At 40.9% G+C, this 17,163-nt stretch overlaps 1 protein-coding gene across 2 annotated transcripts in view; it reads right to left on the reverse strand.

The window, feature by feature from the left end:
* Positions 1-16,319, reverse strand: part of LOC142352127 (4-galactosyl-N-acetylglucosaminide 3-alpha-L-fucosyltransferase 9-like) — a 20,034-nt gene extending 3,715 nt beyond the window's left edge. The window contains exon 1 of one of the 2 annotated variants that reach the window (XM_075404503.1): positions 16,262-16,319. Coding sequence is in view for 1 of the 2 variants with exons in the window: in XM_075404502.1 (XP_075260617.1) it covers positions 14,577-14,658 (82 nt within the window). In the remaining variant the exon portion in view is untranslated. Of the gene's footprint in view, positions 1-14,576; positions 14,685-16,261 lie in introns of those variants that run through there. The other variant, XM_075404502.1, reaches the window with a different exon arrangement.
* Positions 16,320-17,163: the final 844 nt, after the last annotated feature.

Here is a 17,163-nt window from a genome sequence, read left to right on the forward strand (position 1 = left end):
CACAATTGCACAATTTTGGGCTCATTGAATCAAAGAAAATTCCTTTTCAGCAGGCCTTATTGTCGAAGTTTTCCTGTGAATGAAGACTTTACTATTCACCTGTCAGCAGTCACAAATACACACAAACACACACACAATCACTTTACTCACCCATCTAAACACGCACACACAAACACTCACACAAACACGCTCATATCTTTGTGTGCGGGTGTGTCTGTGCATGTGTGTGTGTGTGTGTGTCTCTGTGTGTAAGTGTGTGTTTGTGTTTGTGTGTGTGTGTGTGTGTGTGTGTGTGTGTGTGTGTGTGGGTTTGTTTGTGTGTGTGTGTGTTTGTGCGTGTGTGTGTGTGTGTGTGTGTAAAGTGTGTGTGTGTGTGTCTGTGTGTGTGTGTGTGTGTGTGTGTTTGTAAGTGTGTGTGTGTGTGTAAAGTGTGTGTGTGTGCTTGCGTGTGTGCGTGTGTATATATATGTGTGTATGTGGGTGCGCGGGCACATGTGTGTGTGCGTGTTTGCCTGTGTGTGTAAATTGTGTGTATGTGTAAGTGTGTGTTTGGAAAGTTTTTGTGAGTGTGTGTGTGTAAAGTGTGTGTGTGTGTGTGCTTGTGTGTAGATGTTTTGTGTGTGTGTGTGTGTGTGTGTTTGTTTTTGTGTGTATGTGTGACAGAGTGTGTGTGTGTGTGTGTGTGTGTGTGTGTGTGTGTGCCAGAGTGTATGTGTGTGAGTGTGGGTGGGTGTTTGTTTGTGGGTATGTGTGTTTTTGATAAGACTTCAATTAGATTGTAATTTAGAATTAACATGAATCTGAACTTCTATCACGTTGCCCAATCATTTGTTTAATTGGAAGTCTTTTTTTCGATCTTGCGGTATGTTAACTCTGATAAAACAGTAGTTCGGAAGATTCAATTCTACTCTTTTTTAGACTATAAGAATACGTGCAAAGCATAACAACGTGTAAGCATTATCAAGTTCAATGTAACAAGTGGAAACTTAGACGGCAAGGTTTTTTCGATGCTCTTTTACTGGTTTTTTGTCTGATGTTATTGACGTCAAAATCAGTTCGTATTCAATCGGCAATTGTCTAGAAAACCTAAAAATATTGAGCCGAAAACCAGCTTAATCGATACATATCATGGTTATATTTAATTAAAATTAGGTTAAATGAACTTTTTCGGAACTTTCTACGTATTTTAGAACGTATTTAAATCTTATTTGGAACGATTTACTTGCAAATTTGAATACTGGATTCTGATTGGCTAATAATGTCTTGCTTACTTATTTACTTCGTAATATCCTCCGGCCCGGAAGAAGATGTTGGTAAAACTGGTACAAGTTTTACAAGCGGGCGGACGAGTGAACCGGTCGACGTACGTAAAACGGCGGAGCGCGCGACGCTGTCGGAGCTGTAACTGAGTTCCACAATCCGAGCGGTTGGGTAGTAACCCCTAGGGTTGGTTTCTTCAACTATCCAAACCAAGTCACCGGTCTTAAGGTGTTGCTCGGCAAGCGTCTGCCACTTAGAGCGTCGGTTCAGCGTCGGTATGTACTCTTTGATCCAACGGGACAAGATCGCATTAGCGTACGACTGCGCACGGGCGTAACGTTTACGATGGTCGAACTCATTATTGCCGACAACAGGCAGAATACCGGTAGAGTGTTCTCCTAAAAGAAAGTGGTTGGGCGTTAAAGCGTTCAAATCGCACGGATCAGCGCTTACGGGTGTTAAAGGACGCGAATTGAGAGCATTCTCCACGAGACAAAAGGTAGTATGCAGTACCTCATCCGTGAGGCGACGCGTGCCAAGAATAGTATACAACACGCGCTTGAAGCTGCGTACCAACCTCTCCCAGATACCACCTTGATGTGGTGCGCTGGGTGGATTGAATATCCACTTAATACCTTTGTGAGCGAGCTCAGCTGCAATGTTGACAACGTTCCACTTTTCAATACTTTCTCGGAGTTCTTTCTCTGCTCCAATAAAGTTAGTGCCATTGTCCGACCAAATCATGGCAGGTGTACCCCTACGTGACACAAACCACTCAACTCCCATAACACAAGAACTGGTGTCCATGGATGTAACTATCTCGACATGGACAGCTCGAGTAGTGAGACAGGTGAAGAGGAAGCCCCACCTTTTCTCAGTAGTACGGCGGACAGTAACATAGAATGGCCCAAAGTAGTCAACGCCAGTGTTCGTGAAGGGAGGAGACTGGTAAGCAAGTCTCTCCTTAGGTAAGTCAGACATGATTGGTTGCATAGTTACAGCTTGGAATTCTCGGCATCTCAGGCAGTGTGCTTTGATGGAACGCAAGGATGATCTTAGTTTCAGTACTGTGTAGTGTTCCTGCACAATTGATCTTAGGTATTCAACGCCCTGATGATAATGCTTTACGTGCGTGTGTTCAGGGAACAGTTTTACAAACGGATGACGTGCATCTAAGATGATTGGGTACTTTACATTAAACCCATCTTCAGTTAACCGCTTGATGCGGTCCGTGGAACGGATTAGGCCATTTGGACTAATAAACGGTGAATGTGGAGCAATTCAGCTACTCCGTTTAACAAATTTATTGTCAAGAAGATCTTTTCTTTCGGCTTCAAAAGACTCTCTTTGCACCAAGTACTGTAGATGACGCTCGGCTTCGTCAAGCTCAGTAGGGTCAGTAATGCTACCATCGGGGTTACGGTAGCCGGCATGTTTCGGCAAAAGCCGGAGAACGTACGCGGAAATGCGCAAGTACTTTTGATAAGAACTAAACTTATCAAATGGGCATAACGACGGAACGGGAGTTGTCTGTTTTTTTAACAGATGTAGCGAGAGAGACTGTCTTCTATGATGACTGCTTGGTTGACGCCAAGTTTGATGTTATTAATGACGTCTTTGTTCGGTACGAAAGGGAAACTTGAGTTAGATAAGAAATGTGGACCATTGACCCAACTGCTTAGTTGCGAAACCTCAGCGGACATTCCACGCGTGCCAGCGTCAGCTGAATTATCCTTAGTTGCGACGTGGTTCCATTGGTCAACGCTGGTATACTCCAAAATTTCACAAACGCGGTTTGCAACAAAGATTGGTTGCTTTTCATTAGAGTTTATCCACTGAAGAACGGTCGTGCTGTCTGTCCACATGAATACTTGGTTAACAGTTACAGTAAGTGCCTGAATAATTTCGTTCTTCAGCCGAGCGGCAAGTAGAGCTGCTTGCAATTCCAGTTTAGGGACAGTCATTACTTTCATTGGCGCCACGCGCGCTTTCCCCAAAACAAACGCAAGCTCTGTTTTTATCTTGCCCGTAGGGGTTGTTACTCGGGCTCGAAGAAATGCGACGGCACTAAAAATATCCTGGGAACTGTCACCGAACATATGCAACTCTGTTTTATCAAAGGGTCCACTAAAGTAACTTCGAGGAATTTTGATGTTTTCAAGCTTTGGTAAGTCCGCACTCCAGACCAAAAATCTTTGAACCATGTCCTGTGGGAGCTCGTCATCCCCTTGCTGTCCTGTGACACGCCAGATGTCTTTTAAGAGCAATCGCGCACCGACGGTAAACGGTGCGACAAGACCAATGGGGTCAAAAACTTTCGAGACAAGACTTAGGACCAAGCGTTGCGTGAGGGACTTGGTGATAGCGCAGCTTGTACCTCTACTCACAACTAAAGTGTCATTAGTGTGATCCCACTTTAACCCTAGCACATGCGATGAATCCTCCTGACATGAAACAATAACCTTGGGCTCAGTAGATTGAGGCGAACCATTAATTCGATCAGCCAGATTTTGCACATTGCTTACAAACTTTGTAAGCTCGAACCCACCGAGATGGAGAAGATGTACCAATTCCTTCGATCTATTGATGGCTTTCTCAGGAGACTCCACTGAGTCAAGGTAATCGTCCATGTAGAAGTTTTCAAGGACGGCTTTTGCAGCTTCGGGGTAAAACTTGGCATTGTCTCTCGCAGTGCGTTGTAATGCATAGTTGGCGCATGTGGGCGAGTCTTTCGCCCCGAAAATATGGCGCGTATATTGATACACTACAACGTTAGTTGTGGGGTCCTCCCGCCACAGAAAGCGAAGTGATGGTTGATCTGATGATAATACACCAACCTGTAGAAACATTCCCTCGATGTCGGCAGAGACGGCATATGGATGTTGTCGGAAGCGAAGAAGTACGTAAATAAGGTTTTGGAGCAGATCAGGGCCAGTGAGCAAAGATTTATTCAGTGAGGCGCCATGAAACTTTGCTGCTCCATTGAGCACCCTACGCACCTTACCCGGTTTGTTCGGGTTTAAAACCGGATGGTGGGGGTAGGTACCACTCTTTATCAGACCGGCTCTCAACCTTGTGAGCGTCTGGAACCTCAATTACATACCCCTTGTTTAGGTATTCCTTGATAGTACTAGTATACTTCTCTCTGAGGTCTTCATCCTTGGCCAAACGTTTTTCGAGAGATTTTAGTTGCACAAGGGATGAGAAGTAAATATTTGGGAGCTTGGTGTTATCTGCTGCCCACAGCATTCCGACATCGTATCGCAGGCCATTGTGTATGGTGGTACTCTCAAGGATTTCGTGAGCCCTTGCGTCTGCTGCAGATCTTGAGTCGACCTGCTTGTTTTCCCCGAATGATTCAATGTCGTACCATGACTTTACTTGACTTGCTAACTCATTGTCATGTTCGATATTCACTTTAAAGCACGTTGAGGTTAAACAAGAACTTGATGGTAACGGACCGCTTAAGACCCAACCTATGGGTAAGCGTACGGCAACGGGTGAACGCTTCTCATCGGCAGAGAAGTATTCTAACGGGCGGATGGCATGATAGACATCTTGTCCGAGTATCATCTCGATGTCTTTATAGGAATATGTCACGGGATCAAGTACCGCTAAGTGTGGGTAAGTCTCTTGCAGGGCCAGTACATTAATTATATCAGAGCCGACGTTCAGACTCTCTTTAACGAAAGGGTTGATGGTAAACGGTTCGAAATCTTGATGTTCTCTTGGTTTCACAGTAACTTCAACAATCCTAGTGTCAACTACTTCTTCGGTATTAATACCCTTGACAGTTAGCTTTAGTGCTTTACCGTGCAAACCGAGTCTATCTGCGAGACTACCGGCCACCCAAGAGTTACTGCAGGCGGTATCACACATTACTAAAGCCTTGGTATCTAAACCGGACGAATTGACCAACTGCTATTCCGTTACCTGAAGGAGCCCCTTAACATCAGTAACAGATGACATTGTTGTGGTCTTGTTAGACGGCTGTTGACTAGTAGTTGCTTTACTTTGACCTGTGTTGCCAGAAGACTGGATAGTATTGGAATTTGTTGACTGTTTTGTTGGGAAAACCCTATCTGCTCCATGCAATAGTGAGTTATGCGAACTATTACACCCCTCTGCTCGGCACTTTCTTGGCTGAGGGCACTGGCGGAACGTGTGCTTGTCCCTTAAGCAAGAAAAGCAAAGTTTGTTATCCGCCACCAACTTAGCTCTCTGGGTTGGAGTCTTAGCCTTGAAAACTGGACACTCCCATAGCCGGTGGTTACCTTTGCATACAATGCACCGAGAGTAAGTGTTTGTGGAAGAAGATGGAATTTGCTTCTTTGCGTCGCTTTGTTGTGAGTTTGATGCAAACACTTTTGAGGCTGTTTTGGTCTTTGTTACTGAAGTGCTGTTCTCTTCAGGTTTTGCCTTGGTTGCGCTTTGTTTCATAAGATCATGGGCCTGAGCCTTTTCTTTAAACCAATCGTTAAAGTCAAGGAGGGTAGGCTTAACCCAGTGCTTCTTAACCGTAAAGAGTGACCATGACTTTTTCATGTTTGGTGGTAACTTCTGTACCGCTTGGTTAAGTAGGGAAGCGCTCTTCAAGTCAGCATCATATGATAGTGACTTGAAAACCCCAACGAGGCTGGATATGGCTGCAGAATAGTTAATGATGTTATCACTATTGTGCATTTTGAGAGGCGGAAAATTGCTTAGTTTATCCAAGTGTGCACTTACGACTGCCTGTGGCTGGCCAAATTTACGTTCTAAAGTCCTTAGTGCATCCTTGTACATTAAACCACAGTAAGCAAACTCGTTGATTGCAATCTTTGCTTTACTGGTGACGAGGGTTTTGAGGTATGTCAATTTAACGTTATCAGTTAGCGATTGCGAGTCAATCGCGCTTTTGAATTGACGATATCACTCGTGCCATTGTAATGGATCGCCATTATACTGAGCAAGTTTCCATTCTGGCAAGGGGTCATTTTTCTTGCTGGTTATTGCATCAGCTAATTCCCTAATCAACGACGCATTGTCCGGTATCGGAGGGGCAGGTGCAGACACCTGCGGACCACTCCAACTCAACGGAGTGGTCCCAACATAAGGGTATGTTGGCTGAAAAACCGGAGTGGCCAGACCAGGTACAATATTACTTGTAGTTGCAATCGGGTTTTCCTGATGTGTGCCGGATGGTGATTGCATATCAATCAAAAGGGGTGAATTCGAATATATTTGTTGTGGAAAAGTAGTAATTGATGGTGCAATGTTTGCCTGTACATTTGAAGCAACATTACTTACGGTAGTAATGTCTTGATTGACTAATGACGGTCTGTGCTGCGGAAAACGCCAATGACTCATATTTGGCACAAAACTTTGGCCAAGAGGGATGTTAGGCATATTTGGGAAAGGAGGAGCAACAGAACGTACAACTTTGTGTACTCGGTTATTACTATTCTGACAGTTTTTGTTGACGAGAGGCTGGTTAACCAAAGGGGCGTGTGGGATGGGAGCAGTGAGGTTAGGTGCGAAGACTGGGTTTGGAATGGGAAGGACGTTAGGATGAGCGGGTTCGGAGTTGTGCTGTTGAATAATTGGACTTGGAGGGGGCTTGGGTGCAGGGGAACGTTTATTGCGGGGGCTGGATGATTTGTTGTCGGAAAAAGAGGAAGAGTTGCGTTTGGTGCTCGGGGGACAAAATTAATTTGTTGTCGGGGGCATATACGCTGGGCCGAATTATTCTCGGGCAGGCTTGATGTTTCAGGTCCCCTGGATTGCGAAATTTGAAGTTGTGCGTTGGGAAAAAACTCGGTTGCAATATTCTGATTTTCTTGTGGTGCGAACGTCTGTGGTCGAATGGGCTGTTGAATGGGCGGTTAGGAGGCCCCTGGGGCGTGTACAGAAGGCGGCTGACTATCCGCGGTTCCTTGATTAGTTATGCTTGGGAGCGCCGTGCCTTGCTGGCCTGTTTGATTCATTTGCGCCCTTAGGTGCGCCTTGTACAACGCCTGTGTGTTAGCAGCAGCCAAAAAATTTTCAGGTGGAGTATAATAGGGGTCGAGTTGCTGCAAGGTCTCATTGCTTAAAATGTAATTGCCTCGACAATTTTTTGGAATAGAATGCCTTGAAATTTCAGTTTTCTGATCTTCCACTGTTTTGCCGTTGTTGTGGCTAGGACATTCTGGAATGTCAATCATAACCTGTGGTTCACTAGTTTTCTCCTCATTGTGAAAACTTAAAGCAAGTGAGGTGTTGATCCAGTCTTGGACAGCCTTTTCACTTCTCATTGAGCTCCTGGCACTTGCAGTTGTTTCAGATTGGCTACCTTCAGAAACGGCGTCCAGCAATTCAAATTCTTGCAGAGTTGCCTCTGCCAAACGTTTCCTGTTGTTTTCCTCCAGTTCATCTAATTCCATTTGCTTTTTCTGTTTAGCAAGGCGAATGGCTGCCTCATTCTGTTTTTCAATTTCTTCGCGCTTCATTTTAGCAATTACGTAATCATGTTTACGCTGACTAAATGTTTTTGACGAGGTCATAATTGAGGGAAGTCTAGAACGAATGGAAGCCCTTGGTTTCTGGAACTCACTCACTTTATCATCAGCAGAGTTGATGTAGTTTCGTGCTGAAGTGAGTATCTTGTCATTCTTAGTTGTCATTGCTTCCAAGTAAGACTCTAATGAAGGAACAAGTGCATTTGGATCTTCTGTTTTTCCAGAAAATGCAATCAGGTCCTCATTTTTGTCTACAACGGTCATAAATGCTTCGTTGCACTTTGTTACTAGGCGTTCAACTTTCACTCGCCTACTTTGACTATTTATACAATGAAGAATATCTTCATGTATAGCATGCAATTCAGCTTCACGCTTTGACCTGGCAGCGTACAACTTTTTGACTTTTTGATCAAGACTATTAGACATCACGATGTTATTATTTCAAAATACCAGCAAAACTACCACAGCACACTGTTATCTATTATATGCACACTCCAAACAAATCAAATCCACGCAAAACAAACCCAACGCAAAAGACACCAGACACAGCACACTGTAGACAGTCTGTAAAACAAACCACCCAAAGAGCAAAGAAGGACACTCTGCCCGACAAAAACAGAAGTGGATCGCTGAACGCTATGCGCTCAACGCGGAGGGAGGCAAAGGACACACGGGAAGTCGAGCGAGCCACGCGCCACGAAACGGAGACGTTACGGACGGAAAGTCGAGCGAGCAACGCGCAACGCGACGGAAACGGGACAGACGAGAAGTCGAGCGAGCAATGCGCCACAGAACGGAAACGGGACGTGCAGGAAAACGAACGAAACGGGACGGTGGGAAAGAACGGGCGGGAAGTGAGTTTGGAAAGAATTATGTTAGCAGAACACAGCAAAAACTCAAGCAAACAACCTAGCCGTAACTCCAGAACAAACTTAAGTCACACCCTAGGAAGAAGGAGAGAAGCTACTGCAAGACAATCTAATGTAGTTCATAACGGGTCTATAACGACAAATTTAACGACAAACTATTTTACGGCAAAGCAGTAGTACACTAAAAGGGTGAAAAAGTCGAGAAATTTACTAGCCGTAACTCCAGAATAAACTTAAGTCATATCCTAGCAAAACCCAAACCAAAACAAACAATCAGCATACTAACGGTTTTAAACAAACTACAGCAAAATTGAATGAACTACAATAGTGTATTTGTAGACTAAGACAGTTGGAAAAGTCAAGAAACAATCCAGCCGTAACTCGAGAATAAACTTAAGTCACACCCTAGAAGGTAACAAGACCAAACCAACTAGCAATCATACAGGTACACACAAACATAGCAGCAAAATCAAAATACTACAACAGGAGGGCTAGTAAAATAGTAAAGTTGAAAAGTCAAAGAACAATCCAGCCGTAACTCGAGAATAAACTTAAGTCACACCCTAGAAAGCTATAAGACCTAAACAACAAACCAGCATACTAGCATACTCAACATACTACAGCAAAAACAACAACATACTTCATCACATATGACATACTACACTGAAATCTGGAAAAGAAGCGGAAGAAAACGAAAAGCGAAGTTTTGGGAGAGCGACGTTATTGAGAAAAAAAATCGTAACACTGAAAACTAAAAAGCGACGGGACGAAAAGGACGCGGGCAAAACGGTTCATAAACGATCGACGAGAAAAATTATGGAATTCGATATTTTTTTTGTAGGCCGGAGGTTGTGAAAACTTTCACAACTTTTTTGTGTTTACGAACCTTCTTGATGGAAAATTGATTTTTTTTGACAAATTTGTCAAAATTTTATGCTTTTGTTCAATTTTTTCTATTTTTGGTCAATATTTCTGCAATTTTTTGAATACGGAATGGTAATCCAGTAAATTGGACGGTTTTATGCCTGAAAGTACGGTTTTTCAATATTCTATATTGATATTCTATGTTTTTTGATTTGCATCAAAATTGACCAAAAATTTTCAAAATTGGACAAATTAGCATAATTTTCTTTCAATTTTCTCCTTATCAGAGGTTATTTTTGATATACGAACCGACTATATCAATTTTCTCGAATTTTTGGTAAATCTACCAAAAATTTTCAACTTCGATGTCTTTTCGTCTCTAAAATTGTTTTTTGTTGGCCCCTTTACCAATGTTTTCTACAAATATTCATTTAATTCTTCGAACGCATTATCCAAAAAAATTTCACGGGTTGGATTTCTTGCCGTCTAAATCAAATATAAACATATCGAGTTATAATATTTCATTTTAAAAAGTTTAGAGGTTCTGTCTTACAGTTCTTTCGGTCGAACAATTTCTCTTTTTTGAAGCACTTGGCGTTAAACCAGTCTTTTTTAAATTGCAAACCAAACCCAATAAAGGTTTCCAATTTCCTGGTCACCCGCAAATTCAGAGTGATGTTGCATCTTTCAGCCTCGTAGTACATTTTGATCCCTCTGTTGTGGTCGTCAGTCCCATTTACGTAGTACACTTCTACTCTTCGAATCCTATGAATTGATTGACAGGGGAACCGGAAGCAACCGTCTGGGTCACAAAAAGTAGGAGCGTCGAAGTTTTTGGCAAGTACTGAGGCGTTGACAGATCCAAAATTCATTTCATCTCAAGATGCATTATGCCCGTCAACTATTTATTAACAAAGTCTGTTGTAAGGATAGAAGGTTCCCACTGTAAATGCATCGAAAGCTAGTTACAGATAAATCATTCCAACGCTTTCCCTTTTCAAAAGGTTTATAACAGCAATTAGGCTAAAAACAATGTGTTCATAAATCCGGAGCGGTACCAATGTTAACTCTGATAAAACAGAAGTTCGGAAGATTCAATTCTACTCTTTTTTAGACTATAAGAATACGTGCAAAGCATAACAAGGTGTAAGCATTATCAAGTTTAATGTAACAAGTGAAAACTTAGACGGCAAGGTTTTTTGTCTGATGTTATTGACGTCAAAATCAGTTCGTATTCAATGGGCAATTGTCTAGAAAACCTAAAAATAATGAGCCAAAAACCAGCTTAATCGATACATATCATGGTTATATTTACTTGAAATTAGGTTAAATGAACTTTTTCGGAACTTTCTACGTATTTTAGAACGTATTTAAATCTTATTTGGAACGATTTACTTGCATATCTGAATACTCGATTCTGATCGGCTAATAATATCTTGCTTACTTATTTACTTCGTAACACGGTAAATCATTTTTTTTTTGTGTGTAAAGTGATTGTGTGTGCGCGCTCGTATGTGTGTGTGAGTGGGTGGGTAAAGAGTGTGTGTGTGGGTGTGTTTGTGTGTGTGTGTGTGTGTTTGTGTGTGCAAGTGGGTGGGTAAAGTGTGTGTGTATGTGTGTGTGTGTGTAAGTGGGTGGGTAGAGTGTGAAAGTGTGTGTATGTGTGTGTGTGTGTGTGTGTGTGTGTGTGTGTGTGTGAGTCTGTGTATGTGTCTATATGTTTGTAAGTGTGTGTTTGTGTTTGAGTTTTTGTGTTTAAAGGTCCTTTTTCCAATTTCCAGCAAATTAATTTGTGACCCACACTGTTCAGATTATTTTGCGATTTTTTAAACCCGAATTAGGACCCAGGGCAGACTTCTCGAATTGAGTTGTATGCAACCCAAGTTGATCAGATTTTCTGGATATCTTTTTTATACGACTGCTATAAGTATGGAAAAAAACCGGTCTGGGACCCAAGTTGATTTGAGGACCCAAGTTGAACCGGTCTGGGACATAGATTTTTTCTGCAGTTTACGGCAGAAGCCTACGCTGGGTCTTAATTCCGGTTTGAAAAAAAGATCGCAAGAGACTGTGAGCAGTATGGGTCGAAAATTAGTTTGCTGCTAATTGGAAAAAGAGACATATGATATATGATCACAGTACTTGGTCTCCATATATGGAGAAAAAAGGGAAATAATTGCTATGATTTCGGACTCATCTAATGTATGTGGAACCCAACAAATTGCTAACTGTATTCCCGAAAACGGCGCAATGTTAAACGTAGAATTTGTTTTAAGACAAACCTAAAAAAAATATTTGATTTTATGTATGAACAGTTTAAACTGAAACAATAAATTGGATAAGATCAACAATTAAAAACTCTGAAATTATTCAAATTACATTATTTTTACACTTAGAAACGCCAAAATTATGCAAAATGTACGCTTCGAAACAGAAAAATTATTCAAGATCTACGCTGAGAAGCTCCAAATTTAGGTAAGATTTACGGTTAAAAAACCCAAATTTGTGTCTGATCTGTTCGTCTGCTCTTTGTACGTTATTAGTCTCTAAACTCTGGAATAGGTGCCGTTACATATTAGATTAATAAGCGTAAATAATGTCGGGACAAATTATCAACCGCCAAAAAAACGCAGAATGCCAACGTACCTAATAAATTCAAGATATCTGTCCAATTCTTAAAAAGGTCAGAAACACTGCTGAGCATAATATTGCTTAATTGAGATATTGCATGGTGTTAAAGAGATTGTCTCTATTTTTCTTTAAGTAAGACAAGTCAAGTAGCTTGTGCCTCAGTGGCCTGTCTGACTTGATACAAAACTATCACAACCAAATAGGTGAGATGTTTTTTTTTCAAATAATTGGGATGAAACAAACTTGTATTATGAGCGGCTAATTGATATCGGGATTAACGAACGAAAAGATCAAAGGAAAAAAATGGCTATTTTGGCACATTGGTTGTTTTGGTACTGGGTGTTTTGGCATTGGGTACCTTTACAATGAGTATTTTGTCCAAGGTTATTTTACAGTTAATTTACGTAAAAATAGATTGCATGACAATTTTCCAAATGCCATCATGTCCAACGGCATCATACCCAATGCCATTATAGCCTATGCACTTCGATATTTTTGTTCAATAATTCAGTTACAGATTAGCAGTTGCTCTTACACTTATGTTTTTTTCACATTTTCAAGTGAATAATTTAATCCTATATTTATATTCGGTTGAGATAGTAGCATATCAGGTCCGACGGGCCGCTAATGCACGGCAATAATCATTTAGTATATCTAATAAAGAGCTCTTAGTCGTTCTAGGGACTTGTGTTGCTGGGCCGGAAGACCTACGGGATTTGAGAATTTGTTCTAACATATTTAGAGAACCAAACGATACAAAAGTGTTGAATTCGATTGAAGTTAATGTCAAAAGTACAAACTTACTGTTTATTGAAAGAAAAGATTCTTCTTAAAAAAATCAGCAGTTGATTATCTAAACGTCTCCGACTCCGATAGCGATGCAGCCGATTATGTATAGCGGTTTGATTCAGGTCTCAAAAGTTTGATTTCTTAATTTGGTAGATTGAATTATACTCAAAAAAAGAAAGTCGTTTTTTTGTCCTACTCTCTGTGCCTCTAGTGCATTAATTTTAGGACAAAAAATTAGATTTCCCTGCTTTAATTCTAAGTTCAATCTCTTTCAAACTAAGCTCTCAGGTTCAAAGTTTTAGTGACCAATGAAATTGCACCTTGACTTAAAACATACTTGTTATAGAGACTGCAATTTTGAAGTCGGATTATTCAACAAAAACTCAGAGGGCATTGGGTATAATGGCAATAGGAATAATGTAGTTGGGAATAATGGCTTTGGTTATAATGGATTGGGTAAATTGCACTGACATTGTAAAAAAAAGCATATGCGATTGGAGCACTTACACAAATAAAATGCACCCACTAATGCGGGTAGGGACAGAACGGAAAAATTGCGTCACTTAAAACAGAGAAGCTGATCATCTCCTTCTCCTATGTTATTCAATCCTGCCAACTCATTCCATAATTATCGGTAACTGTTCTTCAAAGTAAAAACGTTCTTCGCATTTATCAGTAGAACCCCGGCTTAGACCATGAATTATGAAAAGACTGTGCTCATCTTAAGTTGGGTATGGGAAGACCATGCTTGACCCAAATTGACATGAAAAAGTCAAATTTGATGATCAGAGTCATCCCGACCTAGCTGGACGTTTTTTTTTGCTTATTGACTTTACCTTGAACCAATTATCTGCATGTGGACATTATCTTGTCCCACAGATTTACTTCTGGAATTTAGCTCAAGCGGATTTTTTCAATTTTTGACTCAGTTTAACCATGCTGGACTTTAGCTCAACCCAATTGATTTGTCCGACTTTTTGCTCGACCCAGGAAAAAATAGGTTACAAAAATTGAGTCGAGCTCTAGTCAATCAGGAGTCAAGCAAAAGTATTTTCATGAGTGCGATTTTTTGTCTCAGAAGTTCGATATGCATTTTTTGCTCTTTACATTTTATAACGTAGTCATCATGTACGCTCCTCATCTTTTGCAATTCTGACGAGCCACTGGTCAATTAAAATTTTGCGTTTTTATTTCGAAAGAAGAACAACTGAAAGGCTTTACAATTTTGACCTGGCTAATGGGAAGAAGACAATTACACTTAAGCTAGTTGACAAAATTCTTGTCTGTTGGCAGTTTTCCTAAGAGATCAAAGCTAGAATTTTATGCTTCAAAGGTTTTGGGGAGCAATTAACCATGTATAAGTACTTTTAATTCAATTTTTTTCTATCTTCTGGTCGAATTTTTTTCCTACACATTCCCATTGGCTGGTCACACTATCTGTTCTATGAAAAAGTTTCATTGAGTGGGGCGTTTCTTATAAAAGAAATCAATCATTTTAATAACCGATAATATGTTTTCAATTTAGTAAAATTATGAAAGTTTCCTAGTGATCCTGAGCTTGTACTGAATTTTTGCCAGATATAGTAGCTTTCTCAGGGCAAATGTTTCCCCTCCCAATCAGCCAATGAGGTTTGAGTTGACTTCTTATTTGAGTTCATGAGCACAAGAAAAAATTTTCACTTACTGATGAGGAGCTGTTTGCGAAAAACGCAAATTGATGTGCCAAGTAACAGAAAAAACAACACTTTAGTGTTGTTGTTTTTCATAATTGCACGTTTATCTCCAGTATCGCTTCTTTGTTAACTATAGGAAGAAAAAGAATGCATCAAATTCTTCTTGTTTGGTATCATGTAGAGGAACTGCGCGAAATCGTTATTCAAATAGATTACGAGAATCTTTTGTTATTTATATTTGTTATATTTATATTTGTTAATGTATCTTTAATGTTGACGACTGAGCATTATTTGTAGCTTACAAGTTCTCCATGCAGTAGGAGCTTTTTTAGTTTAAACCAAATCAGGCCGCTTTTTTTTATGATTTTTAAAAATTGTTTAAAATTGGTCCCAATATTAATGGCGGTCTTATTGACTAGTAAATTTGAGATAATATGCCACACGAGCCTTAGTGATATTTTATCTCAATACTGAATCATCACAAACCAAGTGTATAAGAGATCTGCGGTATTGTTACATAGTATAAATAGGACAATATATAGCTCAAGTAAGCACAGTTAAAACTCAGAGAAAGGTATTTTTATTCTAAAAAATTTTTTCCGCATCACGTTCAGAAAAAAATCAGAAGTGAAGTTGTGAAAATTGCGAATAGTGAAAATTGCGGATAGAAGTTTGAAAACTCGGCGTTTGCTTTTTGTAATGTTTTGAAATGATAACTGGGGACCTATCCCAAGGGTTAACTATCCCGCACTCAAAAGTAGCAGTCAACAGCCCTAGCTGCATTATTGAAATTTGATTTTTGCCTTTATAAAAATTCTTACATAATACGGGCTTTGGTATTTTGAATTTGGTATATCTTGCCTTTTTGACAAATCAGGCGAGCGGAACCTTCAATCTTTAACAAAATGGCCGTCGGTCCGCTTGAAAACAACCTCCTCGGGAAAAGGTGTCATCAACCCGCACCGTAAGCAGAAGTGGCATTCACAGGTGTGACGTCATTAACTATCATACAGGTAACCCGCAAACCTGCACCAGAAGCAAAAAGGATGCAAAATATAAGTCCGTCGAACTGGATTCTAGAAGCAATGTTGGGAGAGTGATCGGCTGAGGGAGTAAGGTGCGTGGTTGAGCCTGATTCGACTGTTATTTCGGTTGGGGGGGGGGGGGGGGGGTGAGCAGCTATTTGCCACGAGTTTTTTAGGCAATGATACCAGTGAATAACTATCAATCAATGATTAACTAATAGAAATTACTATCCGGTTTTTGATGTGTCTTGCTTCAACACCAAATGGAGCAAATAGGATGGCATCTCGTTAAATATATGTTGTTCCTCAAGAGATAACTGCTGCCCACACTCCTCCAGCGCCAACAGACAACCAGAATCAGGCCTCCGAAAATGGTGTCCAGACTGTATTTAGAGTTTCAGATAAAGGCAACGATATTGAGTTTTTGGATCTTTTCTGTCCCCCCCCCCCCCCACAGTGTTTATACGCCCCCGTAACAAATTATAGGTTGTGATATAGCACGTTACTTTGTACGAAAATAGCACGTGCTCCGGGGGGAGTAAAAAATATAACCTCACTAAGGTGGGGGGGGGGGGCGAATAGAATAGATCCGAGTTTTTTATCTGACCTTTTGGGCATCAGGTGTTTTGGACTTCCGAAATAGTGAAAATAGAACAAAAAAATTTTTGAACCTTAATAAGTTTAGTCTGTTTGGCATCTGTTGCATAGTTGCTTTGGGTTGATAACTTAGTATAAACCATCATAATTGAATACATGCAACACGTGCGTATGCACATTTTCAAACGGATCAAAACTGTTTTGCCCCCCCCCCCCCACACACACACACACTCAGCGTTGTGGCTTAGTGAGCATAAAACTCTTACACCTGTAGGCTCATGTGCTATATCTCTCATAGTAAGGTGCTAAATAGCAACACATATAAAGTATTTGGTGGCATGGTAAACAGAAGAGAGGAGGGCGAAACAGATTGAATTTTTCCGCCCAAAATGATGTAAGAGTGGGGCTGCAATGGGAGGATTTTTTAGGAAAATGCAGCTCAAAACTCTTACGTCTTTTTGGGCTGCATTGGGCTTCCAAGGGCGGTAAAATGGTGTAAGAGTGAGGGGGTAAAAGACAAATTAACCCCCCACTCTTACATTTTTTTTGGTCTGCCAAGGGGGGTAAATCGATGTAAGAGTTCGGGGGTAATTTGTCTTTTACCTCCTCACTCTTACACCATTTTACCCCCCTTGGAAGGCCAATGCAGCCCAAAAAGATGTAAGAGTTTTGAGCTGTATTTTCCTAAAAAATCCTCCCATTGCAGCCCCACTCTTACATCATTTTACCCCCTTTGGCAGCCCAACTCTTATATCATTTTACCCCCCCTCCCGGCAGCCCAACTCTTACATCATTTTACCCCCTCAATCTTACATTGTTTTAGCCCCCATACCTGAAGACTGCAAGTCTTGAACCCACAAGCTCTGTACCCTCAGCTGCGTCGCCTTATCCTCCAAACCATCAAAGCTTGTCCAACTCTTGACGGTCTATATATATGAATAATACTTGTTAGAACTGCCCCATCTCAACAAATTAC

This window comes from Convolutriloba macropyga, chromosome 13, assembly GCF_964194025.1.
Source record: "Convolutriloba macropyga chromosome 13, txConMacr16.3, whole genome shotgun sequence".
NCBI lineage: Eukaryota > Metazoa > Xenacoelomorpha > Acoela > Convolutidae > Convolutriloba > Convolutriloba macropyga.